Below are 26,686 nucleotides of genomic sequence, written 5' to 3'. Positions count from 1 at the left end.
AACCTTATGAAGGATCACCCTCCGGATGTAGAGACGCACGCCAGGGCTGCTGCCGGGGGCGGCCTGAAGGGCCACATGCCCAAGGTGCACATGCCCAGCATCAAGATGCCTAAGGTGGAACTCAAGGGACCCCACGTGGACATGAAGGGACCCAAACTGGAAGTGAAGGGCGCTGAGGGCGAGGTGAGCGGCCCCGAACTTGAGGTCTCCCTGCCCGGCGTGGAGGTGGACATCCAGGCTCCTAGTGTAAACCTGGAAGGGGACGTGGTGCTGGCTGAGAAGGACCTGGCTGCCAAAGACACTAAGTTTAAAATGCCCAAGTTCAAGATGCCCTCCTTCGGTGTATCCATTCCTGGGAAGCCCACCATGGAGGCCTCCCTTGAGGTGGGGGCTCCCAAGGTGGAGGGGGACGTGGCGCTGCCATCGGGGAAGGGGGACCTGAAGACACCTGACGTCAGCATTCAGCTGCCTTCTGCCCACCTGGATCTCAGGGCCGGTCAGGTTGGCGTGAAGCTGGCGGAGGACCAGCCGACCGATGCAGAGACATCCGTCCAGGCTGCTGCTGGGGTCAGCCTTAAGGGCCACCTACCCAAGGTGCAGATGCCCAGCCTCAAGATGCCCAAGGTAGATGTCAAGGGGCCCCATGTGGACCTAAAGGACCCAAAAGTGGACGTGACGGGGGTCAAGGGTGAGGTGAGGTCCCCCGACCTGGAGGTCACCCTGCCGGGCGTGGAGGTGGACATCCAGGCACCAGCTGCCAAGGTAGAAGGGGACAAGGCTCTGGGAGACAAGGACTTGGCCACCAAAGACAGCAAGTTCAAGATGCCCAAGTTCAAGATGCCCTCCTTTCGTGTGTCCGCACATGGCAAGCCCACCGTGGAGGCCTCCCTGGAGGTGGGGGCTCCCAAGGTGGAGGGGGACGTGGTGTTGCCCTCAGTGCAGGGCGACAAGAAGACACCTGACGTCAGCATTCAGCTGCCTTCTGCCCACCTGGATCTCAGGGCCGGTCAGGTTGGCTTGAAGCTGGCAGAAGACCAGCCGACCGATGCAGAGACATCTGCCCAGGCTGCTGCTGGGGCCAGCCTTAAGGGCCACCTACCCAAGGTGCAGATGCCCAGCCTCAAGATGCCCAAGGTAGATGTCAAGGGACCCCACGTGGACCTAAAGGTCCCAAAAGTGGACATGACTGGGGACAAGGGTGAGGTGAGGTCCCCTGAACTGGAGGTCGCCTTGCCCGGTGTGGAGGTGGACATCCAGGGGCCGGCTGCCAAGGTAGGAGGGGACATGGCTCTCGGAGAGAAAGAGGTGGCCACCAAAGACAGCAAGTTCAAGATGCCAAAGTTCAAGATGCCCTCCTTCGGCGTGTCCGTGCCTGGCAAGCCCACCGTGGATGCCTCCCTGCGTGTGGGGGCTCCCAAGGTGGAGGGGGAGGTGGTGCTGCCCTCCGTGCAGGGCGACCTGAAGACACCTGACGTCAGCATGCAGCTTCCTTCTGCCGACCTGGAGCTCAGGCCCAGGCAGGAGGGCGAGAAACTGTCAGAGGACCTGCCGAGAGATGCAGAGACATCCGCCCAGGCTGCTGCTGGCGCCAGCCTTAAGGGCCACCTGCCCAAGGTGCAGATGCCCAGCCTCAAGGTGCCCAAGGTAGACCTCAAAGGCCCCCACGTGGACGTGAAAGGCCCCAAAGTGGACGTTAAAGACCCCAAAGTGGACGTGAAGGGAGCCAAGGGCGAAGTGAGAGCCCCTGACCTGGATGTGGCCCTACCCGGTGTGGAGGTCGACATCCAGGCACCCTGTGCCAAGCTGGAAGGGGATGTCTTGCTGGGTGACCAAGACGTGGCCGGCAAAGACACCAAGTTCAAGATGCCCAAGTTCAAGATGCCCTCCTTTAGTGTGTCCGCATCTGGCAAGCCCAGTGTGGAGGCCTCCCTGGAGGTGGGGGCTCCCAAGGTGGAGGGGGATGTGGCGCTGCCCTCTGTGCAGGGTGACCTGAAGACACCTGACGTCAGCATTCAGCTGCCTTCCACTGACCTGGAGATCAGGGCAGGCCAGGTGGGCGTTAACCTTATGAAGGATCAGCCTCCGGATGTAGAGACGCACGCCAGGGCTGCTGCCGGGGGCGGCCTGAAGGGCCACATGCCCAAGGTGCACATGCCCAGCATCAAGATGCCCAAGGTGGAACTCAAGGGACCCCACGTGGACATGAAGGGACCCAAACTGGAAGTGAAGGGCGCTGAGGGCGAGGTGAGCGGCCCCGAACTTGAGGTCTCCCTGCCTGGCGTGGAGGTGGACATCCAGGCTCCTAGTGTAAACCTGGAAGGGGACGTGGTGCTGGCTGAGAAGGACCTGGCTGCCAAAGACACTAAGTTTAAAATGCCCAAGTTCAAGATGCCCTCCTTCGGTGTATCCATTCCTGGGAAGCCCACCATGGAGGCCTCCCTTGAGGTGGGGGCTCCCAAGGTGGAGGGGGACGTGGCGCTGCCATCGGGGAAGGGGGACCTGAAGACACCTGACGTCAGCATTCAGCTGCCTTCTGCCCACCTGGATCTCAGGGCCGGTCAGGTTGGCGTGAAGCTGGCGGAGGACCAGCCGACCGATGCAGAGACATCCGTCCAGGCTGCTGCTGGGGTCAGCCTTAAGGGCCACCTACCCAAGGTGCAGATGCCCAGCCTCAAGATGCCCAAGGTAGATGTCAAGGGGCCCCATGTGGACCTAAAGGACCCAAAAGTGGACGTGACGGGGGTCAAGGGTGAGGTGAGGTCCCCCGACCTGGAGGTCACCCTGCCGGGCGTGGAGGTGGACATCCAGGCACCAGCTGCCAAGGTAGAAGGGGACAAGGCTCTGGGAGACAAGGACTTGGCCACCAAAGACAGCAAGTTCAAGATGCCCAAGTTCAAGATGCCCTCCTTTCGTGTGTCCGCACATGGCAAGCCCACCGTGGAGGCCTCCCTGGAGGTGGGGGCTCCCAAGGTGGAGGGGGACGTGGTGTTGCCCTCAGTGCAGGGCGACAAGAAGACACCTGACGTCAGCATTCAGCTGCCTTCTGCCCACCTGGATCTCAGGGCCGGTCAGGTTGGCTTGAAGCTGGCAGAAGACCAGCCGACCGATGCAGAGACATCTGCCCAGGCTGCTGCTGGGGCCAGCCTTAAGGGCCACCTACCCAAGGTGCAGATGCCCAGCCTCAAGATGCCCAAGGTAGATGTCAAGGGACCCCACGTGGACCTAAAGGTCCCAAAAGTGGACATGACTGGGGACAAGGGTGAGGTGAGGTCCCCTGAACTGGAGGTCGCCTTGCCCGGTGTGGAGGTGGACATCCAGGGGCCGGCTGCCAAGGTAGGAGGGGACATGGCTCTCGGAGAGAAAGAGGTGGCCACCAAAGACAGCAAGTTCAAGATGCCAAAGTTCAAGATGCCCTCCTTCGGCGTGTCCGTGCCTGGCAAGCCCACCGTGGATGCCTCCCTGCGTGTGGGGGCTCCCAAGGTGGAGGGGGAGGTGGTGCTGCCCTCCGTGCAGGGCGACCTGAAGACACCTGACGTCAGCATGCAGCTTCCTTCTGCCGACCTGGAGCTCAGGCCCAGGCAGGAGGGCGAGAAACTGTCAGAGGACCTGCCGAGAGATGCAGAGACATCCGCCCAGGCTGCTGCTGGCGCCAGCCTTAAGGGCCACCTGCCCAAGGTGCAGATGCCCAGCCTCAAGGTGCCCAAGGTAGACCTCAAAGGCCCCCACGTGGACGTGAAAGGCCCCAAAGTGGACGTTAAAGACCCCAAAGTGGACGTGAAGGGAGCCAAGGGCGAAGTGAGAGCCCCTGACCTGGATGTGGCCCTACCCGGTGTGGAGGTCGACATCCAGGCACCCTGTGCCAAGCTGGAAGGGGATGTCTTGCTGGGTGACCAAGACGTGGCCGGCAAAGACACCAAGTTCAAGATGCCCAAGTTCAAGATGCCCTCCTTTAGTGTGTCCGCATCTGGCAAGCCCAGTGTGGAGGCCTCCCTGGAGGTGGGGGCTCCCAAGGTGGAGGGGGATGTGGCGCTGCCCTCTGTGCAGGGTGACCTGAAGACACCTGACGTCAGCATTCAGCTGCCTTCCACTGACCTGGAGATCAGGGCAGGCCAGGTGGGCGTTAACCTTATGAAGGATCAGCCTCCGGATGTAGAGACGCACGCCAGGGCTGCTGCCGGGGGCGGCCTGAAGGGCCACATGCCCAAGGTGCACATGCCCAGCATCAAGATGCCCAAGGTGGAACTCAAGGGACCCCACGTGGACATGAAGGGACCCAAACTGGAAGTGAAGGGCGCTGAGGGCGAGGTGAGCGGCCCCGAACTTGAGGTCTCCCTGCCTGGCGTGGAGGTGGACATCCAGGCTCCTAGTGTAAACCTGGAAGGGGACGTGGTGCTGGCTGAGAAGGACCTGGCTGCCAAAGACACTAAGTTTAAAATGCCCAAGTTCAAGATGCCCTCCTTCGGATTGTCTGCACCTGGCAAGCCCACAGTGGAGGCCTCCCTGGAGTTGGTGGCTCCCAAGGTGGAGAGGGACGTGGTGTTGCCATCGGTGAAGGGGGACCTGAAGACACCTGACGTCAGCATTCAGCTGCCTTCTGCCCACCTGGATCTCAGGGCCGGTCAGGTTGGCGTGAAGCTGGCAGAAGACCAGCCGACTGATGCAGAGACATCTGCCCAGGCTGCTGCTGGGGCCAGCCTTAAGGGCCACCTACCCAAGGTGCAGATGCCCAGCCTCAAGATGCCCAAGGTAGATGTCAAGGGACCCCACGTGGACCTAAAGGTCCCAAAAGTGGACATGACTGGGGACAAGGGTGAGGTGAGGTCCCCCGACCTGGAGGTCGCCCTGCCCGGTGTGGAGGTGGACATCCAGGGGCCGGCTGCCAAGGTAGGAGGGGACATGGCTCTCGGAGAGAAAGAGGTGGCCACCAAAGACAGCAAGTTCAAGATGCCAAAGTTCAAGATGCCCTCCTTCGGCGTGTCCGTGCCTGGCAAGCCCACCGTGGATGCCTCCCTGCGTGTGGGGGCTCCCAAGGTGGAGGGGGAGGTGGTGCTGCCCTCCGTGCAGGGCGACCTGAAGACACCTGACGTCAGCATGCAGCTTCCTTCTGCCGACCTGGAGCTCAGGGCCAGCCAGGAGGGCCAGAAACTGTCGGAGGACCTGCCGAGCGATGCAGAGACATCTGCCCAGGCTGCTGCTGGCGCCAGCCTTAAGGGCCACCTGCCCAAGGTGCAGATGCCCAGCCTCAAGGTGCCCAAGGTAGACCTCAAAGGCCCCCACGTGGACGTGAAAGGCCCCAAGGTTGACGTGAAGGCAGCCAAGGACGAAGTGAGAGCTCCTGACCTGGATGTGACCCTGCCCAGCGTGGAGGTCGACATCCAGGCACCCTGTGCCAAGCTTGAAGGGGTCATCTTGCTGGGTGACCAAGATGTGGCTGCCAAAGACACTAAGTTTAAAATGCCCAAGTTCAAGATGCCCTCCTTCGGTGTGTCGGCGCCTGGGAAGCCCACCGTGGAGGCCTCCCTTGAGGTGGGGGCTCCCAAGGTGGAGGGAGACGTGGCGCTGCCATCGGTGAAGGGGGACCTGAAGACAACTGACGCCAGCATTCAGCTGCCTTCTGCCCACCTGGATCTCAGGCCCGGTCAGGTTGGCGTGAAGCTGTCGGAGGACCAGCCGACCGATGCAGAGACATCCGCCCAGGCTGCTGCTGGGGCCAGCCTTAAGGGCCACCTACCCAAGGTGCAGATGCCCAGCCTCAAGATGCCCAAGGTAGATGTCAAGGGACCCCACGTGGACCTAAAGGTCCCAAAAGTGGACATGACTGGGGACAAGGGTGAGGTGAGGTCCCCTGAACTGGAGGTCGCCTTGCCCGGTGTGGAGGTGGACATCCAGGGGCCGGCTGCCAAGGTAGGAGGGGACATGGCTCTCGGAGAGAAAGAGGTGGCCACCAAAGACAGCAAGTTCAAGATGCCAAAGTTCAAGATGCCCTCCTTCGGCGTGTCCGTGCCTGGCAAGCCCACCGTGGATGCCTCCCTGCGTGTGGGGGCTCCCAAGGTGGAGGGGGAGGTGGTGCTGCCCTCCGTGCAGGGCGACCTGAAGACACCTGACGTCAGCATGCAGCTTCCTTCTGCCGACCTGGAGCTCAGGCCCAGGCAGGAGGGCGAGAAACTGTCAGAGGACCTGCCGAGAGATGCAGAGACATCCGCCCAGGCTGCTGCTGGTGCCAGCCTTAAGGGCCACCTGCCCAAGGTGCAGATGCCCAGCCTCAAGGTGCCCAAGGTAGACCTCAAAGGCCCCCACGTGGACGTGAAAGGCCCCAAAGTGGACGTTAAAGACCCCAAAGTGGACGTGAAGGGAGCCAAGGGCGAAGTGAGAGCCCCTGACCTGGATGTGGCCCTACCCGGTGTGGAGGTCGACATCCAGGCACCCTGTGCCAAGCTGGAAGGGGATGTCTTGCTGGGTGACCAAGACGTGGCCGGCAAAGACACCAAGTTCAAGATGCCCAAGTTCAAGATGCCCTCCTTTAGTGTGTCCGCATCTGGCAAGCCCAGTGTGGAGGCCTCCCTGGAGGTGGGGGCTCCCAAGGTGGAGGGGGATGTGGCGCTGCCCTCTGTGCAGGGTGACCTGAAGACACCTGACGTCAGCATTCAGCTGCCTTCCACTGACCTGGAGATCAGGGCAGGCCAGGTGGGCGTTAACCTTATGAAGGATCAGCCTCCGGATGTAGAGACGCACGCCAGGGCTGCTGCCGGGGGCGGCCTGAAGGGCCACATGCCCAAGGTGCACATGCCCAGCATCAAGATGCCCAAGGTGGAACTCAAGGGACCCCACGTGGACATGAAGGGACCCAAACTGGAAGTGAAGGGCGCTGAGGGCGAGGTGAGCGGCCCCGAACTTGAGGTCTCCCTGCCTGGCGTGGAGGTGGACATCCAGGCTCCTAGTGTAAACCTGGAAGGGGACGTGGTGCTGGCTGAGAAGGACCTGGCTGCCAAAGACACTAAGTTTAAAATGCCCAAGTTCAAGATGCCCTCCTTCGGTGTGTCCACACCTGGCAAGCCCACAGTGGAGGCCTCCCTGAAGATGGGGGCTCCCAAGGTGGAGGGGGACGTGGTGTTGCCATCGGTGAAGGGGGACCTGAAGACACCTGACGTCAGCATTCAGCTGCCTTCTGCCCACCTGGATCTCAGGGCCGGTCAGGTTGGCGTGAAGCTGGCAGAAGACCAGCCGACCGATGCAGAGACATCTGCCCAGGCTGCTGCTGGGGCCAGCCTTAAGGGCCACCTACCCAAGGTGCAGATGCCCAGCCTCAAGATGCCCAAGGTAGATGTCAAGGGACCCCACGTGGACCTAAAGGTCCCAAAAGTGGACATGACTGGGGACAAGGGTGAGGTGAGGTCCCCCGACCTGGAGGTCGCCCTGCCCGGTGTGGAGGTGGACATCCAGGGGCCGGCTGCCAAGGTAGGAGGGGACATGGCTCTCGGAGAGAAAGAGGTGGCCACCAAAGACAGCAAGTTCAAGATGCCAAAGTTCAAGATGCCCTCCTTCGGCGTGTCCGTGCCTGGCAAGCCCACCGTGGATGCCTCCCTGCGTGTGGGGGCTCCCAAGGTGGAGGGGGAGGTGGTGCTGCCCTCCGTGCAGGGCGACCTGAAGACACCTGACGTCAGCATGCAGCTTCCTTCTGCCGACCTGGAGCTCAGGGCCAGCCAGGAGGGCCAGAAACTGTCGGAGGACGTGCCGAGCGATGCAGAGACATCTGCCCAGGCTGCTGCTGGCGCCAGCCTTAAGGGCCACCTGCCCAAGGTGCAGATGCCCAGCCTCAAGGTGCCCAAGGTAGACCTCAAAGGCCCCCACGTGGACGTGAAAGGCCCCAAGGTTGACGTGAAGGCAGCCAAGGACGAAGTGAGAGCTCCTGACCTGGATGTGACCCTGCCCAGCGTGGAGGTCGACATCCAGGCACCCTGTGCCAAGCTTGAAGGGGTCATCTTGCTGGGTGACCAAGATGTGGCTGCCAAAGACACTAAGTTTAAAATGCCCAAGTTCAAGATGCCCTCCTTCGGTGTGTCGGCGCCTGGGAAGCCCACCGTGGAGGCCTCCCTTGAGGTGGGGGCTCCCAAGGTGGAGGGAGACGTGGCGCTGCCATCGGTGAAGGGGGACCTGAAGACAACTGACGCCAGCATTCAGCTGCCTTCTGCCCACCTGGATCTCAGGCCCGGTCAGGTTGGCGTGAAGCTGTCGGAGGACCAGCCGACCGATGCAGAGACATCCGTCCAGGCTGCTGCTGGGGTCAGCCTTAAGGGCCAGCTACCCAAGGTGCAGATGCCCAGCCTCAAGATGCCCAAGGAAGATGTCAAGGGGCCATATGTGGACCTAAAGGCCCCAAAAGTGGACGTGACTGGTGACAAGGGTGAGGTGAGGTCCCCCGACCTGGAGGTCACCCTGCCCGGCGAGGAGGTGGACATCCAGGCTCCTGGTGTCAAGCTGGAAGGGGACGTGGTCCTGGCTGAGAAGGACCTGGCTGCCAAAGACACTAAGTTTAAAATGCCCAAGTTCAAGATGCCCTCCTTCGGTGTGTCCACACCTGGCAAGCCCACAGTGGAGGCCTCCCTGAAGATGGGGGCTCCCAAGGTGGAGGGGGACGTGGTGTTGCCATCGGTGAAGGGGGACCTGAAGACACCTGACGTCAGCATTCAGCTGCCTTCTGCCCACCTGGATCTCAGGGCCGGTCAGGTTGGCGTGAAGCTGGCAGAAGACCAGCCGACCGATGCAGAGACATCCGCCCAGGCTGCTGCTGGGGCCAGCCTTAAGGGCCACCTACCCAAGGTGCAGATGCCCAGCCTCAAGATGCCCAAGGTAGATGTCAAGGGGCCCCATGTGGACCTAAAGGACCCAAAAGTGGACGTGACGGGGGTCAAGGGTGAGGTGAGGTCCCCCGACCTGGAGGTCACCCTGCCGGGCGTGGAGGTGGACATCCAGGCACCAGCTGCCAAGGTAGAAGGGGACAAGGCTCTGGGAGACAAGGACTTGGCCACCAAAGACAGCAAGTTCAAGATGCCCAAGTTCAAGATGCCCTCCTTTGGTGTGTCCGCACATGGCAAGCCCACCGTGGAGGCCTCCCTGGAGGTGGGGGCTCCCAAGGTGGAGGGGGACGTGGTGTTGCCCTCAGTGCAGGGCGACCTGAAGACACCTGACGTCAGCATTCAGCTGCCTTCTGCCCACCTGGATCTCAGGGCCGGTCAGGTTGGCTTGAAGCTGGCAGAAGACCAGCCGACCGATGCAGAGACATCTGCCCAGGCTGCTGCTGGGGCCAGCCTTAAGGGCCACCTACCCAAGGTGCAGATGCCCAGCCTCAAGATGCCCAAGGTAGATGTCAAGGGACCCCACGTGGACCTAAAGGTCCCAAAAGTGGACATGACTGGGGACAAGGGTGAGGTGAGGTCACCCGACCTGGAGGTCGCCCTGCCCGGTGTGGAGGTGGACATCCAGGGGCCGGCTGCCAAGGTAGGAGGGGACATGGCTGTCGGAGAGAAAGAGGTGGCCACCAAAGACAGCAAGTTCAAGATGCCAAAGTTCAAGATGCCCTCCTTCGGCGTGTCAGTGCCTGGCAAGCCCACCGTGGATGCCTCCCTGCGTGTGGGGGCTCCCAAGGGGGAGGGGGAGGTGGTGCTGCCCTCCGTGCAGGGCGACTTGAAGACACCTGACGTCAGCATGCAGCTTCCTTCTGCCGACCTGGAGCTCAGGGCCAGCCAGGAGGGCGTGAAACTGTCGGAGGACCTGCCGAGCGATGCAGAGACATCCGCCCAGGCTGCTGCTGGCGCCAGCCTTAAGGGCCACCTGCCCAAGGTGCAGATGCCCAGCCTCAAGGTGCCCAAGGTAGACCTCAAAGGCCCCCACGTGGACGTGAAAGGCCCCAAAGTGGACGTTAAAGGCCCCAAAGTGGACATGAAGGGAGACAAGGGCGAAGTGAGAGCCCCTGACCTGGATGTGGCCCTGCCCTGTGTGGAGGTCGACATCCAGGCACCCTGTGCCAAGCTGGAAGGGGATGTCTTGCTGGGTGACCAAGACGTGGCCGCCAAAGACACCAAGTTCAAGATGCCCAAGTTCAAGATGCCCTCCTTCGGTGTGTCCATGCCTGGAAAGCCCACCGTAGAGTCCTCCCTGGAGGTAGGGCCTCCCAAGGTGGAGGGGGACGTGGCGCTGCCCTCTGTGCAGGGTGACCTGAAGACACCTGACGTCAGCATTCAGCTGCCTTCCACTGACCTGGAGATCAGAGCAGGCCAGGTGGGCGTTAAGCTCCCGGATGTAGAGACGCCCGCCAAGGCTGCTGTCGGTGGCGGCCTGAAGGGCCACCTACCCGAGGTTCAGATGCCCAGCCTCAAGATGCCCAAGGTGGAACTCAAGGGACCCCACGTGGATGTGAAGGGACCCACACTGGAAGTGAAGGGCTCCCAGGGTGAGGTGAGCGCCCCCGAATTTGAGGTCTCCCTGCCGGGCATGGAGATGGACATCCAGGCTCCTAGTGTAAACCTGGAAGGGGACGTGGTGCTGGCTGAGAAGGACCTGGCTGCCAAAGACACTAAGTTTAAAATGCCCAAGTTCAAGATGCCCTCCTTCGGTGTGTCCATGCCTGGGAAGCCCACCGTGGAATCCTCCCTGGAGGTGTGGCCTCCTAAGGTGGACGGGAATGGGGGGCTGCCCTCCGTGCAGGGTGACCTGAAGACACCTGATGTCAGCATTCAGCTGCCTTCCACCAACCTGGAGATCAGGGCAGGCCAGGTGGGGGCTACCCTTACGGAGGGTCAGCCTCCCGATGTAGAGATGCCCGCCAAGGCTGCTGTCGGTGGCGGCCTAAAGGGCCACCTGCCCGAGGTTCAGATGCCCAGCCTCACGATGCCCAAGGTGGAAATCAAGGGACCCCACGTGGACATGAAGGGACCAAAACTGGAAGTGAAGGGCTCCCAGGGTGAGGTGAGCGCCCCCGAATTTGAGGTCTCAGTGCCTGACCTGGAGGTTGATATGCAGGCGACTGGTGTCAAGCTGGAAGGGGACGTGGCGCTGGCTGAGAAGGACCTGGCCCCCAAAGACACCAAGTTTAAAATGCCCAAGTTCAAGATGCCCTCCTTCGGTGTGTCCGCATCTGGCAAGCCCACTGTGGAGGCTTCCCTGGAGTTGGGGGCTCCCAAGGTGGAGGGGGAGGTGGCGCTGCCATCGATGAAGGGGGACCTGAAGACACCTGATGTAAGCATTCAGCTGCCTTCTGCCCAGGTGGATCTCAGGGTTGACCACGTTGGCGTGAAGCTGGCGGAGGACCAGCCGACCAATGCAGAGACATCTGTCCAGGCTGCTGCTGGGGTCAGCCTTAAGGGCCACCTACCCAAGGTGCAGATGCCCAGCCTCAAGATGCCCAAGGTAGACGTCAAGGGGCCACATGTAGACCTGAAGGCCCCACATGTGGACATGACAGGTGTCAAGGGTGAGGTGAGGTCCCCAGACCTGGAGGTCACCCTGCCCGGAGTGGAGGTGGACATCCAGGTGACCACTGCCAGGCTAGGAGGGGACATGGCTCTCGGAGAAAAGGAGGTGGCTGCCAAAGACAGCAAGTTCAAGATGCCCTCCTTCAGTGTGTCGGTTCCTCGGAAGCCCACAGTGGATGCCTCCCTGGAGTTGGGGGATCCCAAGGTGGAGGGGGACGTGGTGCTGCCCTCTGTGCAGGGCGACCTGAAGACACCTGACGTCAGCATTCAACTTCCTACTGCTGACCTGGAGCTCAGGGCCAGGCAGGAGGGCATGATGCTGGCACAGGACCAGCCGACCGATGCAGAGACGCCTGCCCAGGATGCTGCTGGGGCCAGCCTTAAGGCCCACCTACCCAAGGTGCGGATGCCCAGCCTCAAGATGCCCAAGGTGGACCTCAAGGGGCCCCACGTGGACGTGAAAGGCCCCAAAGTGGACGTGAAGGGAGCCAAGGGCGAAGTGAGAGCCCCTGACCTGGATGTGGCCCTGCCCTGTGTGGAGGTGGAAATCCAGGCACCCTGTGCCAAGCTGGAAGGGGATGTCATGCTGGGTGACCAAGACGTGGCCGGCAAAGACAGCAAGTTCAAGATGCCTAAGATCAAAATGCCCTCTTTCAGTGTGTCCATGCCTGGAAAGCCCACCGTAGAGTCCTCCCTGGAGTTGGGGGCTCCCAAGGTGGAGGGGGACGTGGCACTGCCCTCTGTGCAGGGTGACCTGAAGACACCTGACGTCAGCATTCAGCTGCCTTCCACCGACCTGGAGATCAGGGCAGGCCAGGTGGGTTTGAAGCTGCCGCAGGACCAGCCGACCAATGTAGAGACATCCGCCCAGGCTGCTGCCGGGGGCAGCCTGAAGGGCCACCTGCCCAAGGTGCAGATGCCCAGCCTCAAGATGCCCAAGGTGGACCTCAAGGGCCCCCACGTGGATGTGAAAGGCCCCAAGGTGGACGTGAAGGGCTCCAAGGGCGAAGTGAGAGCCCCTGACCTGGATGTGGCCGTGCCCAACGTGGAGGTGGATATCCAGCCACCCTGTGCCAAGCTGGAAGGGGACATCGTGCTGGGTGACCAAGACGTCGCCGCCAAAGACACCAAGTTCAAGATGCCCAAGTTCAAGATGCCCTCCTTCGGGGTATCCCTTCCTGGGAAGCCCATCATGGAGGCCTCCCTGGAGGTGGGGGCTCCCAAGGTGGAGGGGGACCTGGCGCTGCCCTCCGTGCAGGGTGACCTGAAGACACCTGACGTCAGCATTCAGCTGCCTTCTGCCCACCTGGATCTCAGGGCCAGGCAGGAGGGCGTGAAGCTGGCGGAGGACCAGCCGACCGATGAAGAGGCGCCCGCCCAGGCTGCTGCTGGTGCCAGCCTTAAGGGCCACCTACCCAAGGTACAGATGCCCAGCCTCAAGATTCCCAAGGTAGATGTCAAGGGACCCCACGTGGATGTGAAAGGCCCCAAGGTGGACGTGAAGGCAGCCAAGGACAAAGTGAGAGCCCCTGACCTGGATGTGACCCTGCCCGGTGTGGAGGTGGACATCGAGGCACCGTGTGCCAAGCTGGAAGGGGACGTCTTGCTGGGTGACCAAGACGTGGCTGCCAAAGACACCAAGTTCAAGATGCCCAAGTTTAAGATGCCCTCCTTCGGTGTATCCGTTCCTGGGAAGCCCACCGTGGAGGCCTCCCTGGAGGTGGGGGCTCCCAAGGTGGAGGGGGACGTGGCGCTGCCCTCAGTGCAGGGCGACCTGAAGACACCTGACGTCAGCATTCAGCTGCTTTCTGCCCACCTGGATCTCAGGGCCGGTCAGGTTGGCTTGAAGCTGGCAGAAGACCAGTCGACCGATGCAGAAACATCCGCCCAGGCTGCTGCTGGGGTCAGCCTTAAGGGCCAGCTACCCAAGGTGCAGATGCCCAGCCTCAAGATGCCCAAGGTAGATGTCAAGGGGCCCCATGTGGACCTAAAGGTCCCAAAAGTGGATGTGACAGGGGTCAAGGGTGAGGTGAGGTCCCCTGAACTGGAGGTCGCCCTGCCCGGTGTGGAGGTGGACATCCAGGGGCCGGCTGCCAAGGTAGGAGGGGACATGGCTCTCGGAGAGAAAGAGGTGGCCACCAAAGACAGCAAGTTCAAGATGCCAAAGTTCAAGATGCCCTCCTTCAGCGTGTCAGTGCCTGGCAAGCCCACCGTGGATGCCTCCCTGCGTGTGGGGGCTCCCAAGGTGGAGGGGGAGGTGGTGCTGCCCTCCGTGCAGGGCGACCTGAAGACACCTGACGTCAGCATGCAGCTTCCTTCTGCCGACCTGGAGCTCAGGGCCAGCCAGGAGGGCGTGAAACTGTCGGAGGACCTGCCGAGCGATGCAGAGACATCCGCCCAGGCTGCTGCTGGCGCCAGCCTTAAGGGCCACCTGCCCAAGGTGCAGATGCCCAGCCTCAATGTGCCCAAGGTAGACCTCAAAGGCCCCCACGTGGACGTGAAAGGCCCCAAAGTGGACGTTAAAGACCCCAAAGTGGACGTGAAGGGAGCCAAGGGCGAAGTGAGAGCCCCTGACCTGGATGTGGCCCTGCCCCGTGTGGAGGTCGACATCCAGGCACCCTGTGCCAAGCTGGAAGGGGATGTCTTGCTGGGTGACCAAGACGTGGCCGCCAAAGACACCAAGTTCAAGATGCCCAAGTTCAAGATGCCCTCCTTCGGTGTGTCCATGCCTGGAAAGCCCACCGTAGAGTCCTCCCTGGAGGTAGGGGCTCCCAAGGTGGAGGGGGACGTGGTGCTGCCCTCTGTGCAGGGTGACCTGAGGACACCTGACGTCAGCATTCAGCTGCCTTCCACTGACCTGGAGATCAGGGCAGGCCAGGTGGGCGTTAAGCTCCCGGATGTAGAGACGCCCGCCAAGGCTGCTGTCGGTGGCGGCCTGAAGGGCCACCTACCCGAGGTTCAGATGCCCAGCCTCAAGATGCCCAAGGTGGAACTCAAGGGACCCCACGTGGACGTGAAGGGACCCACACTGGAAGTGAAGGGTGCTGAGGGCGAGGTGAGCGCCCCCGAACTTGAGGTCTCCCTGCCCGGCGTGGAGGTGGACATCCAGGCTCCTAGTGTAAACCTGGAAGGGGACGTGGTGCTGGCTGAGAAGGACCTGGCTGCCAAAGACACTAAGTTTAAAATGCCCAAGTTCAAGATGCCCTCCTTCGGTGTGTCCGCACCTGGCAAGCCCAGTGTGGATGCCTCCCTGCATGTGGGGGCTCCCAAGGTGGAGGGGGACGTGGCGCTGCCCTCTGTCCAGGATAACCTGAAGACTCCTGAAGTCAGCATTCAGCTGCCTTCTGCCGACCTGGAGCTCAGGGAAGGCCAGGTGGGTTTGAAGCTGCCGCAGGACCAGCCGACCAATGTAGAGACATCCGCCCAGGCTGCTGCCGGGGGCAGCCTGAAGGGCCACCTACCAAAGGTGCAGATGCCCAGCCTCAAGATGCCCAAGGTGGACCTCAAAGGCCCCCACGTGGATGTGAAAGGCCCCAAGGTGGACGTGAAGGGCTCCAAGGGCGAAGTGAGAGCCCCTGACCTGGATGTGACCCTGCCCGGCGTGGAGGTGGATATCCAGCCACCCTGTGCCAAGCTGGAAGGGGACATCGTGCTGGGTGACCAGGACGTGGCCGCCAAAGACACCAAGTTCAAGATGCCCAAGTTTAAGATGCCCTCCTTCGGTGTATCCGTTCCTGGGAAGCCCACCGTGGAGGCCTCCCTGGAGGTGGGGGTTCCCAAGGTGGAGGGGGATGTGGCGCTGCCCTCGGTGCAGGGCGACCTGAAGACACCTGATGTCAGCATTCAGCTGCCTTCTGCCCACCTGGATCTCAGGGCTGGTCAGGTTGGCTTGAAGCTGGCGGAAGACCAGTCGACCGATGCAGAGACATCCGCCCAGGCTGCTGCTGGGGTCAGCCTTAAGGGCCAGCTACCCAAGGTGCAGATGCCCAGCCTCAAGATGCCCAAGGTAGATGTCAAGGGGCCCCATGTGGACCTAAAGCCCTCAAAAGTGGACGTGACAGGGGTCAAGGGTGAGGTGAGGTCCCCTGAACTGGAGGTCGCCCTGCCTGGTGTGGAGGTGGACATCCAGGGGCCGGCTGCCAAGCTAGGAGGGGACATGGCTCTCGGAGAGAAAGAGGTGGCCACCAAAGACAGCAAGTTCAAGATGCCAAAGTTCAAGATGCCCTCCTTCGGCGTGTCCGTGCCTGGCAAGCCCACCGTGGATGCCTCCCTGCGTGTGGGGGCTCCCAAGGTGGAGGGGGAGGTGGTGCTGCCCTCCGTGCAGGGCGACCTGAAGACACCTGACGTCAGCATGCACCTTCCTTCTGCCGTCCTGGAGCTCAGGGCCAGCCAGGAGGGCCAGAAACTGTCGGAGGACCTGCCGAGCGATGCAGAGACATCTGCCCAGGCTGCTGCTGGTGCCAGCCTTAAGGGCCACCTGCCCAAGGTGCAGATGCCCAGCTGCAAGGTGCCCAAGGTAGACCTCAAAGGCCCCCACGTGGATGTGAAAGGCCCCAAAGTGGACGTTAAAGGCCCCAAAGTGGACATGAAGGGAGCCAAGGGCGAAGTGAGAGCCCCTGACCTGGATGTGGCCCTGCCCCGTGTGGAGGTCGACATCCAGGCACCCTGTGCCAAGCTGGAAGGGGATGTCTTGCTGGGTGACCAAGACGTGGCCGCCAAAGACACCAAGTTCAAGATGCCCAAGTTCAAGATGCCCTCCTTCGGTGTGTCCATGCCTGGAAAGCCCAGCGTAGAGTCCTCCCTGGAGGTAGGGGCTCCCAAGGTGGAGGGGGACGTGGTGCTGCCCTCTGTGCAGGGTGACCTGAAGACACCTGACGTCAGCATTCAGCTGCCTTCCACTGACCTGGAGATCAGAGCAGGCCAGGTGGGCGTTAAGCTCCCGGATGTAGAGACGCCCGCCAAGGCTGCTGTCGGTGGCGGCCTGAAGGGCCACCTACCCGAGGTTCAGATGCCCAGCCTCAAGATGCCCAAGGTGGAACTCAAGGGACCCCACGTGGATGTGAAGGGACCCACACTGGAAGTGAAGGGCTCCCAGGGTGAGGTGAGCGCCCCCGAATTTGAGGTCTCCCTACCCGGCGTGGAGGTGGACATCCAGGCTCCTAGTGTAAACCTGGAAGGGGACTTGGTGCTGGCTGAGAAGGACCTGGCTGCCAAAGACACTAAGTTTAAAATGCCCAAGTTCAAGATGCCCTCCTTCGGTGTGTCCGCACCTGGCAAGCCCACTGTGAAGGCCTCCCTTGAGGTGGGGGCTTCCAAGGTGGAGGGGGATGTGGCACTGCCATCGGTGAAGGGGGACCTGAAGACACCTGATGTCAGCATTCAGCTGCCTTCTGCCCACCTGGATCTCAGGGCTGGTCAGGTTGGCTTGAAGCTGGCGGAGGACCAGCCGACCGATGCAGAGACATCCGTCCAGGCTGCTGCTGGGGTCAGCCTTAAGGGCCAGCTACCCAAGGTGCAGATGCCCAGCCTCAAGATGCCCAAGGTAGATGTCAAGGGGCCCCATGTGGACCTAAAGGCCCCAAAAGTGGGCATGACAGGGGTCAAGGGTGAGGTGAGGTCCCCCGACCTGGAGGTCACCCTGCCGGGCGTGGAGGTGGACATCCAGGCACCCGCTGCCAAGGTAGAAGGGGACAAGGCTCTGGGAGACAAGGACTTGGCCACCAAAGACAGCAAGTTCAAGATGCCCAAGTTTAAGATGCCCTCCTTCGGCGTGTCCGTGCCTGGCAAGCCCACCGTGGACGCCTCCCTGCATGTGGGGGCTCCCAAGGTGGAGGGGGAGGTGTCGCTGCCCTCCGTGCCGGGCGACTTGAAGACACCTGACATCAGCATTCAGCTGCCTTCTGCTGACCTGGAGCTCAGGCCCAGGCAGGAGGGCGTGAAGCTGGCGGAGGACCAGCCGACTGATGCAGAGACATCTGTCCAGGCTGCTGCTGGCACCAGCCTTAAGGGCCACCTACCCAAGGTGCAGATGCCCAGCCTCAAGATGCCCAAGGTAGATGTCAAGGGGCCCCATGTGGACCTAAAGGCCCCAAAAGTGGACGTGACAGGGGTCAAGGGTGAGGTGAGGTCCCCTGAACTGGAGGTCGCCCTGTCCGGTGTGGTGGTGGACATCCAGGGGCCGGCTGCCAAGCTAGGAGGGGACATGGCTCTCGGAGAGAAAGAGGTGGCCACCAAAGACAGCAAGTTCAAGATGCCAAAGTTCAAGATGCCCTCCTTCGGCGTGTCCGTGCCTGGCAAGCCCACCGTGGATGCCTCCCTGCGTGTGGGGGCTCCCAAGGTGGAGGGGGAGGTGGTGCTGCCCTCCGTGCAGGGCGACCTGAAGACACCTGACGTCAGCATGCAGCTTCCTTCTGCCGACCTGGAGCTCAGGGCCAGCCAGGAGGGCCAGAAACTGTCGGAGGACCTGCCGAGCGATGCAGAGACATCTGCCCGGGCTGCTGCTGGCGCCAGCCTTAAGGGCCACCTGCCCAAGGTGCAGATGCCCAGCCTCAAGGTGCCCAAGGTAGACCTCAAAGGCCCCCACGTGGACGTGAAAGGCCCCAAAGTGGACGTTAAAGGCCCCAAAGTGGACATGAAGGGAGCCAAGGGCGAAGTGAGAGCCCCTGACCTGGATGTGGCCCTGCCCCGTGTGGAGGTCGACATCCAGGCACCCTGTGCCAAGCTGGAAGGGGATGTCTTGCTGGGTGACCAAGACGTGGCCGCCAAAGACACCAAGTTCAAGATGCCCAAGTTCAAGATGCCCTCCTTCGGTGTGTCCATGCCTGGAAAGCCCACTGCAGAGTCCTCCCTGGAGTTGGGGGCTCCCAAGGTGGAGGGGGACGTGGCGCTGCCCTCTGTGCAGGGTGACCTGAAGACACCTGACGTCAGCATTCAGCTGCCTTCCACTGACCTGGAGATCAGAGCAGGCCAGGTGGGCGTTAAGCTCCCGGATGTAGAGACGCCTGCCAAGGCTGCTGTCGGTGGCGGCCTGAAGGGCCACCTACCCGAGGTTCAGATGCCCAGCCTCAAGATGCCCAAGGTGGAACTCAAGGGACCCCACGTGGATGTGAAGGGACCCACCCTGGAAGTGAAGGGCTCCCAGGGTGAGGTGAGCGCCCCCGAATTTGCGGTCTCCCTGCCCGGCATGGAGATGGACATCCAGGCTCCTAGTGTAAACCTGGAAGGGGACGTGGTGCTGGCTGAGAAGGACCTGGCTGCCAAAGACACTAAGTTTAAAATGCCCAAGTTCAAGATGCCCTCCTTCGGATTGTCTGCACCTGGCAAGCCCACAGTGGAGGCCTCCCTGGAGTTGGTGGCTCCCAAGGTGGAGGGGGAGGTGGCGCTGCCCTCCGTGAAGGGAGACCTGAAGACACCTGAGGTCAGCGTTTACCTGCCTTCTGCCCACGTGGATCTCAGGGCCGACCAGGTTGGCGTGAAGCTGGCGGAGGACCAGTTGCCTGAGTCCGAGATGCTGGCCCAGGCTGCTGTAGGCACTGGCCTTAAGGGCCACCTGCCCAAGGTAAAGATGCCCAGCCTCACGATGCCCAAGGTAGACGTCAAGGGGCCACATGTAGACCTGAAGGCCCCACAAGTGGACATGACAGGTGTCAGGGGTGAGGTTAGGTCCCCAGACCTGGAGGTCACCCTGCCCGGCGTGGAGTTGGACATCCCGGTGACCACTGCCAAGCTAGGAGGGGACATGGCTCTCGGAGACAAGGAGGTGGCCACCAAAGACAGCAAGTTCAAGATGCCCAAGTTCAAGATGCCCTCCTTCGGTGTGTCGGTTCCTCGGAAGCCCACAGTGGATGCCTCCCTGGAGTTGGGGGCTCCCAAAGTGGAGGGGGACGTGGCGTTGCCCTCTGTGCAGGGTGACCTGAAGACACCTGACATCAGCATTCAGCTGCCTTCTGCCGACCTGGAGCTCAGGGCCAGGCAGGAGGGCATGATGCTGGCGCAAGACCAGCCGACTGATGCAGAGACGCCCGCCCAGGCTGCTGCTGGTGCCAGCCTTAAGGGCCACCTACCCAAGGTACAGATGCCCAGCCTCAAGATGCCCAAGGTGGAAGTGAAAGGCCACAAAGTGGATGTGAAGGGAGCCAAGGGCGAAGTGAGAGCCCCTGACCTGGATGTGGCCCTGCCCGGTGTGGAGGTCGACATCCAGGCACCCTGTGCCAAGCTGGAAGGGTATGTCGTGTTGGGTGACCAAGACGTGGCCGCCAAAGACAGCAAGTTCAAGATGCCTAAGATCAAAATGCCCTCTTTCAGTGTGTCCATGCCTGGAAAGCCCACCGTAGAGTCCTCTCTGGAGGTGGGGGCTCCCAAGGTGGAGGGGGACGTGGCACTGCCCTCTGTGCAGGGTGACCTGAAGACACCTGACGTCAGCATTCAGCTGCCTTCCACCGACCTGGAGATCAGGGCAGGCCAGATGGACGTGATGGTGTTGGAGCATCAGTCGTCCGATGTAGAAATGTCTGCCCAGGCTGCTGCGGATGCCGGTCCTAAGGGCCACCTGCCCACGGTCCAGATCCCCAGGTTCAAGATGTCCAAGGTAGACGTCAAGGGGCCCCATGTGGAAGTGAAGGGCCCCAAAGTTGATGTGACTGGTGGTAATGATGAGGTGGGTTCCTCCAACCGGGAAGGTTTTTTCCATTATCCCGATGATGATGTTAGCCATGCAGTAGCTGCTTTTCCGGCTGATGGTTTTCCCGGTGCTGTTGTTTCACCCTCCCCTCATACTTCTCAGTCTTTCTATTCATATGTTGGCCGTTCTTCGATCATGGTGGACCCTCCACCTGGTTCTCTTGATTCTACACTCCCTCAGTTCAGTGCGCGCATTCTGTTTCCCAAATTCCACAAGCCCAAATTCGTCCTGTCTCTTCCACCTTCTGAGTCTGAATGTCCTCCGTCTGTGCCCGAGGCTGGTGTCCATTCACCTCAAGCCTCTGACACACTGTCTGGTTCAGCGGCCCCTCAGGTCCCGTCTTCTGATGCTTCTGACGTCTGCATTTTGGATGTATCTTCTAGTCAGTCTTTAATCAGTCCACCACCCGAAACATCTACTCTAGAAATGAAAGACACTTCTTTCAAATTGCCCAGTATCAAGTTACCTTCCTTACATTGGTCTCCAAAGAAGACATCGGGGTCTAAAGTTGAGTCTGATTCACAGGAGTCCCCACTGCCTAGTCTAGGTTTGTCCTCGGCGGAAACAGATTCTGAAATTCAAAGTGAGGTTTCCATTGTAGAATCCCCCCAGCATGGATCTCTGGACAAGGAAGTAGACAAGGGAAGAGGCCGGAAGCTGAGCTTCTCTCTGCCGCGACTGGCATTACCCAAGGTAAAGGTTTCTAAGGGGTCGGCTGCTGTGCCACAGGGAGACCTGAGGCCTTCACTCACTGGTACCACATCTGGAGGTGATTTGGACGTCATAGAAACAGCTGTCAGCGATGCCCATTTTGGGGACACTCATTCAAAAGACGTCACCACAGAACTCCATGTTAGAGCCTCTTCCACTACAGCAGAGTTGCCTACATCCGAAACTGAACTTCCTCCTCCCAAAGATGACCTGAATGTCAGAGGTGACGGCAAAAGTCTCAAGACTGTCTCTCCAAGTCAGCCCTTTGGGGAACTGGCAACACCCAGAACAGAAGGCCTCCCGCAGCCATCCGGGAGACAGGGGGATAGTGCCCCCACCGTGGAAGACCTTGAGATGGATCCCACAGCAAAAGAGATGTCAACGGACTCGAAAGAGCGCCGGTTCAGAATACCCAAGTTCCGAGTTCCGGGTTTCAGACGCTCCTCATCCAAGGATCGAGACCGGGCTGGAGAACAGGAAGCCCCTCAAAAGTCACAGACTCCTGTCATCGACATGCCCTCAGAGGCAGAGGAAACAGCAGCAGCCTGCATGCAGCTGTCCCATGTGCCTGAGTCCAAGATAGAGACACATATCTCCCTGGGGTCCCCAGAAGAAGGGACTGGTGTGAGGCCCCTAGAACGCCCAACGTATGCCGAGGTTGTGAAACACGATCTCCATGGAACAGGCTCAAGGATGCATCACTCCACTGTTGAACTCTCCCGTACACATCTGCCCACCCCTGAGTGTGGGAGCCAAGGTTCTATCTCCCTCGAGGTCCCTGGTGTGAGAGTCTCAGAACCCCAGCTTCCTCCAGAAGGAACAGGCAGGGAGCAGCATCCTGGGCCAGGAGGAAATATTCTTGATGAGATGGAGGCTAGAACGGGACACTTGGCTTCCCAGCCGCAAGGGCCTCTGAGGCTGAAGGCCTCCCTCACCGAAGTGCCATCCCAGGTCTCTGTGGTGAGCATGAGTCAGCTCTGGGAGGATTCTGTACTGACTGTCACATTCCCCAAACTGAAGGTACCCCGGTTCTCCTTCCCTGCTCCCAGCTCCGAGGCTGATGTGTTCTTCCCTGTGGTGAGGGAGGTAGAGGCCAGTATTGATAGTACCGTTCATAAGGGTAGCCCCGGGCTCTGGGAAGCCAGCATTCTAAAGACGGGCACCGAGGATACCGGAATGCCACCAGCAAGCCCTGAGCAATCTTCAGAAGCATCTCCGATTTCTAAGGTCAGAGTGCACATTCAGGGCTCTCGAGGTGAGAGTCAAGAAGTTGCCATTTCCAGCAGAGTGGAAGGATCGAGTGCTGACCCCTTGGTCCCCGGACCCTTATGTACTCAGATTGTGCGGGAATCAGAGATCCCTGCTTCTACGATCCAGACTCCTTCTTACGGGTTTTCGTTGCTGAAAGTGAAAATTCCAGAGCCCCCTATGCAGGCCTGTGTGTATACAGTGGGTCCTGACTCCCAGGAGGGTGAGGGTGGAGTTCCCATGCCAGCTGCTGCAGGGGGACACTCCATTCCTGCTGAGGTCCCACCTGACACTGGCGAACCATTTGAGATTATCTCTTCTGGAACTGGCATGCCTCCTGGGCCCCAGCTTGTGGACGGCACCTCAGATGAGGAACCAGCAGAGATCCTTGAGTTTCCTGAGGACAGCCAGGAGGTTAAGGCCCCTGATACAGATACAAAACAGAAAGCAGAAGGTAAAAAGTCCAGCCTGCTGTGGTCCTGGCTTCCAAGTATTGGGTTCTCCTCTGTGGAAGAGACAGCCGCTGATTCCAGAGACACTACCCAAAGATCTCCTGTCCACGTGCAGCCTACCGCTCGGCTGGACCCTGAACTGCCCAGAAAGCAGGAGAAGGCGGGCTGGTTCCGGTTTCCCAAGTTAGGATTCTCCTCTTCACCAACCAAGAAGCCCAGAAGCACTGAAGATGTCGAAGGCCAGGCAGAACACAAGCTCCAGGAGGAAACAGTAACCTTTTTCGATGCTCGAGAAAGTTTCTCCCCAGAGGAGGAGGAGGAAGCCAAGTCAGAGGTGACAAGTGCTGGGCCTGGTTCTGAAGCAATGGTGACATCCTCTGCAAGAACAGAACTAGTACTGTTGGAACAGACTAGAGACACTGGTGACAAATCTATACCCAGGCCTGTGGCCAAATGAGGTCAGAGGCCAGTCAGTGGGTGAGACAAACAACCAAACCTGAAACTTAGGTACTGGGCGCTACAAGTGCACCCCACCCTAGAACGCATGATCTTATGTAGATCCACAGGCTTGAGACCAAAGCAGAAATGAATATCACCTACCTGTCACACACACACACACACACACACACACACACACACACACACACACACACACACACAGCCCTCCTATATGGACCCAAAATACCATACTTTCTTGCAAGCTTTGGAAGCAACAGAGGCTGCAAATTTGTCTAGTTCTGAGAATTCTGTTGGCCTTCATGGGGTAAGTCCCAAGAGGCTGTCCATCACCACAAGAGCAATATTGTCTCTGAGGTTCCTATGCCTGTGCGGGTAGGAGCCGCTTTTGGGGTAACCTCTCTCTTGCTGCTGCTGTTTCCTGGTGAACTCAGCAGGCAGAGTAGGGTGCATCCTGGGGAAACCCCATTGCCTTTCTGGCCATGCACTCCAACTCTAACCAATGGCATGCTTCGGGGTGTGGACTGAGGGTGTATCTGTGTGGGAGATAGATCTGACCAGTGGCTGTCTGCACTCAGTGGTAACTATGGGTTGTCCAGCAGGGTTCACACACGGGTTTGCCATGAGACCTTGGTGTGGGTCTATTTGTCTACTGGCCTGCCAGTGTGCAACTATTTTCCCAGGCACGTACAAGTTCCATGCTCTGGCTCCTGAGTGTACAGACTGCAGCAGCCCATACAGACAGCCCTGTTCAGTCACCTTCAATAAAGGAAGCGATACATTCAGTGGTCTGGTTTGCTGAGGTCTTTTGTTCTGGGACCCTCGTGTATCCCTGTAGGATGTCATACAGGTGAGGGCGGGTACAGGATAGAACGAGGCCTGTCATTGGATGAGAAGGAAGGATGGGTGGGAGAAAAGTTTGAGGAAATTCCACTCTGTGTATTTACAGGTTGTTATGAATATTCTTGAGGGATGGATGTGTATAGGGCTTTGTATGTTTAGGTGGGCAATTATATCTTATCTATTAGATCAGAGGTTATTGTGTTATGTGTTCTTTCTTGTGGAGAATTGAGTCTGGGAGAGTGTGTGGCAGCAGAGACACTGAGCCACCATGGAGTTGGGATGTGTGCTTCTGGCAAGATATCTACCAGATTCTTGGGGCACTGCGGTGCTGGACCTAGTGGGGATAAGAGAAAACTGTTATTATAATTTTACAATAGATGGCACCCAACGTGAGCCTCAAACCCACGGCCCTGAGATTAAGAGTCTCGTGCTCTACTGACTGAGCTAGCCAGTACTAGCTTTCCTCTCATTGCACTTTAGTCTTCCTCTCTACTGTGTAGCTCCAGAAACCAGAGCTGAGCTTCATCTCAGAGGGGCTGCCATTTTGCATGTGTTTGACCACCACACCCTCAGCCAGAGACCTCATGGGTACAGAGGAAGAAATCAGAACCCTGAGTAGGGGAGGGCCACAAGCACACCCCTCCTGCCATCTGGACAGAGCAGGGCTAGGATGAGTAGGGCCAACACAGAGCAGCTAGTTGCCCTGGAGGCTTAGCTCAGGGCATGGCCCATCATCAGAAGTTGCTTTTGCCTGAGGGACCTTCCTGCAGTCTGAAGTGAATTCCTGTGTTACTGGAGCAAGGCCCGGGGCTTTCTGCAACTTCCTGACTGCCTACTGAGGCCTTCCTGGTATTATTCACTCTTCCCAGGGAGACACTGAAACTTGAATTTAGCTCCCTCCTGACCCACAGAGGCTCTTGGCAACAAGTATTCCTTCTCTCACAGACAGGATGGATGGCTTGTGGCTTGACTGAGTCACCCATGAAGAGTGGGGTGGTGTGAGTACTGGCTACTCCCAAAGCTGCCCACAGAAGGCCAAAGGGTGGTAGCTGACATGTATAGGGGAATGGCCAGGGAAGAAAGGTTGGGCTCTTCTCTCCATGTCTCCATGAGTAGCCACACAGGCTGGAGAGTCAGCCAAGTTGTGGATGCATAGAAGGTTCTGGAAAGCATTCTGGGCCAGTACACCTTGGCCACACAGACAGGAACAGCCATGATACCCCTTGCCCAGTTTTCCCAGCCTCTCTCTGGCCTGACTTACAAGTGCCTGCCAAACTTGATGTGTGCCCAGTAACACTACAGAGAGAGTCGGTCTACTGCACATTCATTATTCCTCGCTTCCAAGGGTCAGGAGTCCCCGCCTGTCTTAAGTGAGTCCTCTGCTCAAGGCCCTCCAGGGATGACATCAGATGTAAGCAGGGGCTATGTTTCGTCTCCAGATAGAGCCACTGAGGTTGCCATAATTGCTTTGTCAGTTACCTGGGAACTGGGTGAACATGGAAGACTTCGTCTTTTTGTTTCCTGGTAGCCATTGGTTACTCTATCACATGGATTTGCCTGCATAGCCAGCAAGGGTCCTACTCCCAGACAGACGGCAGTACGTTCTCATGTCACTCAACCGAGGATGAGAAATCCCTTATCTTGTATGTTCTTTTAGAGACCACAAGGCATGCGCCTTGCCCACACTCAAGGCAGGAGTACACAGAGGTGTAAGTACCTGGTATTGGATACCATGGGACCCATTAAAAGTTTGTCTGCCACCTCGAGAAGGGCCATGTCATAGTACAAGACCCTCACCAACTCCTAAACCTGTCAAGCTGGATCTGTTTTAGAATAAATCAAGAAGTCTGGCACTGACACCAGTGGGTGAAACAGACCCATCCTGGCTGAGCCAACAGGGCAGCCTGAACTGGTGTCTGCCCTGGAGTGTGTCTGAGAGTCATGCAGCAAACCCACGTATGCACTCTTGGAGCCTGGTGGGAGTCTGCGAGGAGCCGCCTCAGCCATGGTAGAGGTTGGCCTTGCCCAGCCCCAGCACCTTTTAGGTCCCGAAGGGCCATGTGAGCTGCCTGTAACCACACTTCCAGATCCTTACACAATTAGCAGGAAGGCAGGCTGGGTTTAGGGAGCTTTCTGCACAGACGGGGAGGCTGACCCCCAAGGTGTCCTTCAGGTGGGTGAGAATGGGCACTGATGAAGCAGCAAGAGCTTGGCCCCTGCCTGATGTGATCGTATTAGCTGTCCCTGAGCGCAGATGGAAGGAGAGGGCAGAGGAGGGGTGTTCAAGACTGCAGGACAGAAGGACCCTGGACATCTATTTTGTATCCAGTGCTCTCCACACCCCAAACCATCCCTGAGCTCCAACCCACTAAGACTCCTGGGACATCAACAGGGCAGGTAGATATAGGATGATGTCATTATGCAGCAAGGCGGGCCCAGGATAAGGCAAAGCCTATCATTGGATGAGAAGGAAGGGTAGGTGGGGAAAAGTCTAGGAAGGAGAGAAGAGAATCAGCGGAAAATCAAGACGGAGACAGAGCAGGATGATCCAGATCCAGGGGGACTAGGTCAATTTTATCCTGTCTAGCTGGGCGCTTTATATCTTTATTAACTGGCAGTGAATTTGTTGTGTGGATTGGGAATTTAACATATAAATCTAATCGTTAAATTACAGGTTTCTGGAACTTTTATTTTACCAGGCTAAAGAGGACAGTGTGTGAAAGAAATGGCTGAGTGGGGTTGGGGATTTAGCTCACAGTGGTAGAGCACTTGCCTAGCAAGTGCAAGGCCCTGGGTTCTGTCCCCAGCTCCGGGAAAAAAAAAGAAAA

General features: G+C 59.3%; 1 protein-coding gene across 5 annotated transcripts in view; it reads left to right on the top strand.

The window, feature by feature from the left end:
- Positions 1–26,686, top strand: part of Ahnak2 (AHNAK nucleoprotein 2) — a 48,714-nt gene extending 22,028 nt beyond the window's left edge. For 3 of the 5 annotated variants that reach the window (XM_039113411.2, XM_039113413.2, XM_039113412.2), the window contains exon 7: positions 1–26,686. This exon is cut by the window's left edge and continues 2,064 nt beyond it. In XM_039113411.2, coding sequence (XP_038969339.1) covers positions 1–23,016 — 23,016 coding nt within the window. In that variant the 3' untranslated portion in view covers positions 23,017–26,686. The other 2 variants (XM_063262711.1, XM_063262710.1) reach the window with 2 other exon arrangements.

This window comes from Rattus norvegicus, chromosome 6 (assembly GCF_036323735.1).
Source record: "Rattus norvegicus strain BN/NHsdMcwi chromosome 6, GRCr8, whole genome shotgun sequence".
Classification (NCBI taxonomy): Eukaryota; Metazoa; Chordata; class Mammalia; order Rodentia; family Muridae; genus Rattus; species Rattus norvegicus.
The sequence above is the reverse complement of the archived record's forward strand: the minus strand, read 5'-3'. Positions and strand labels throughout refer to the sequence as shown.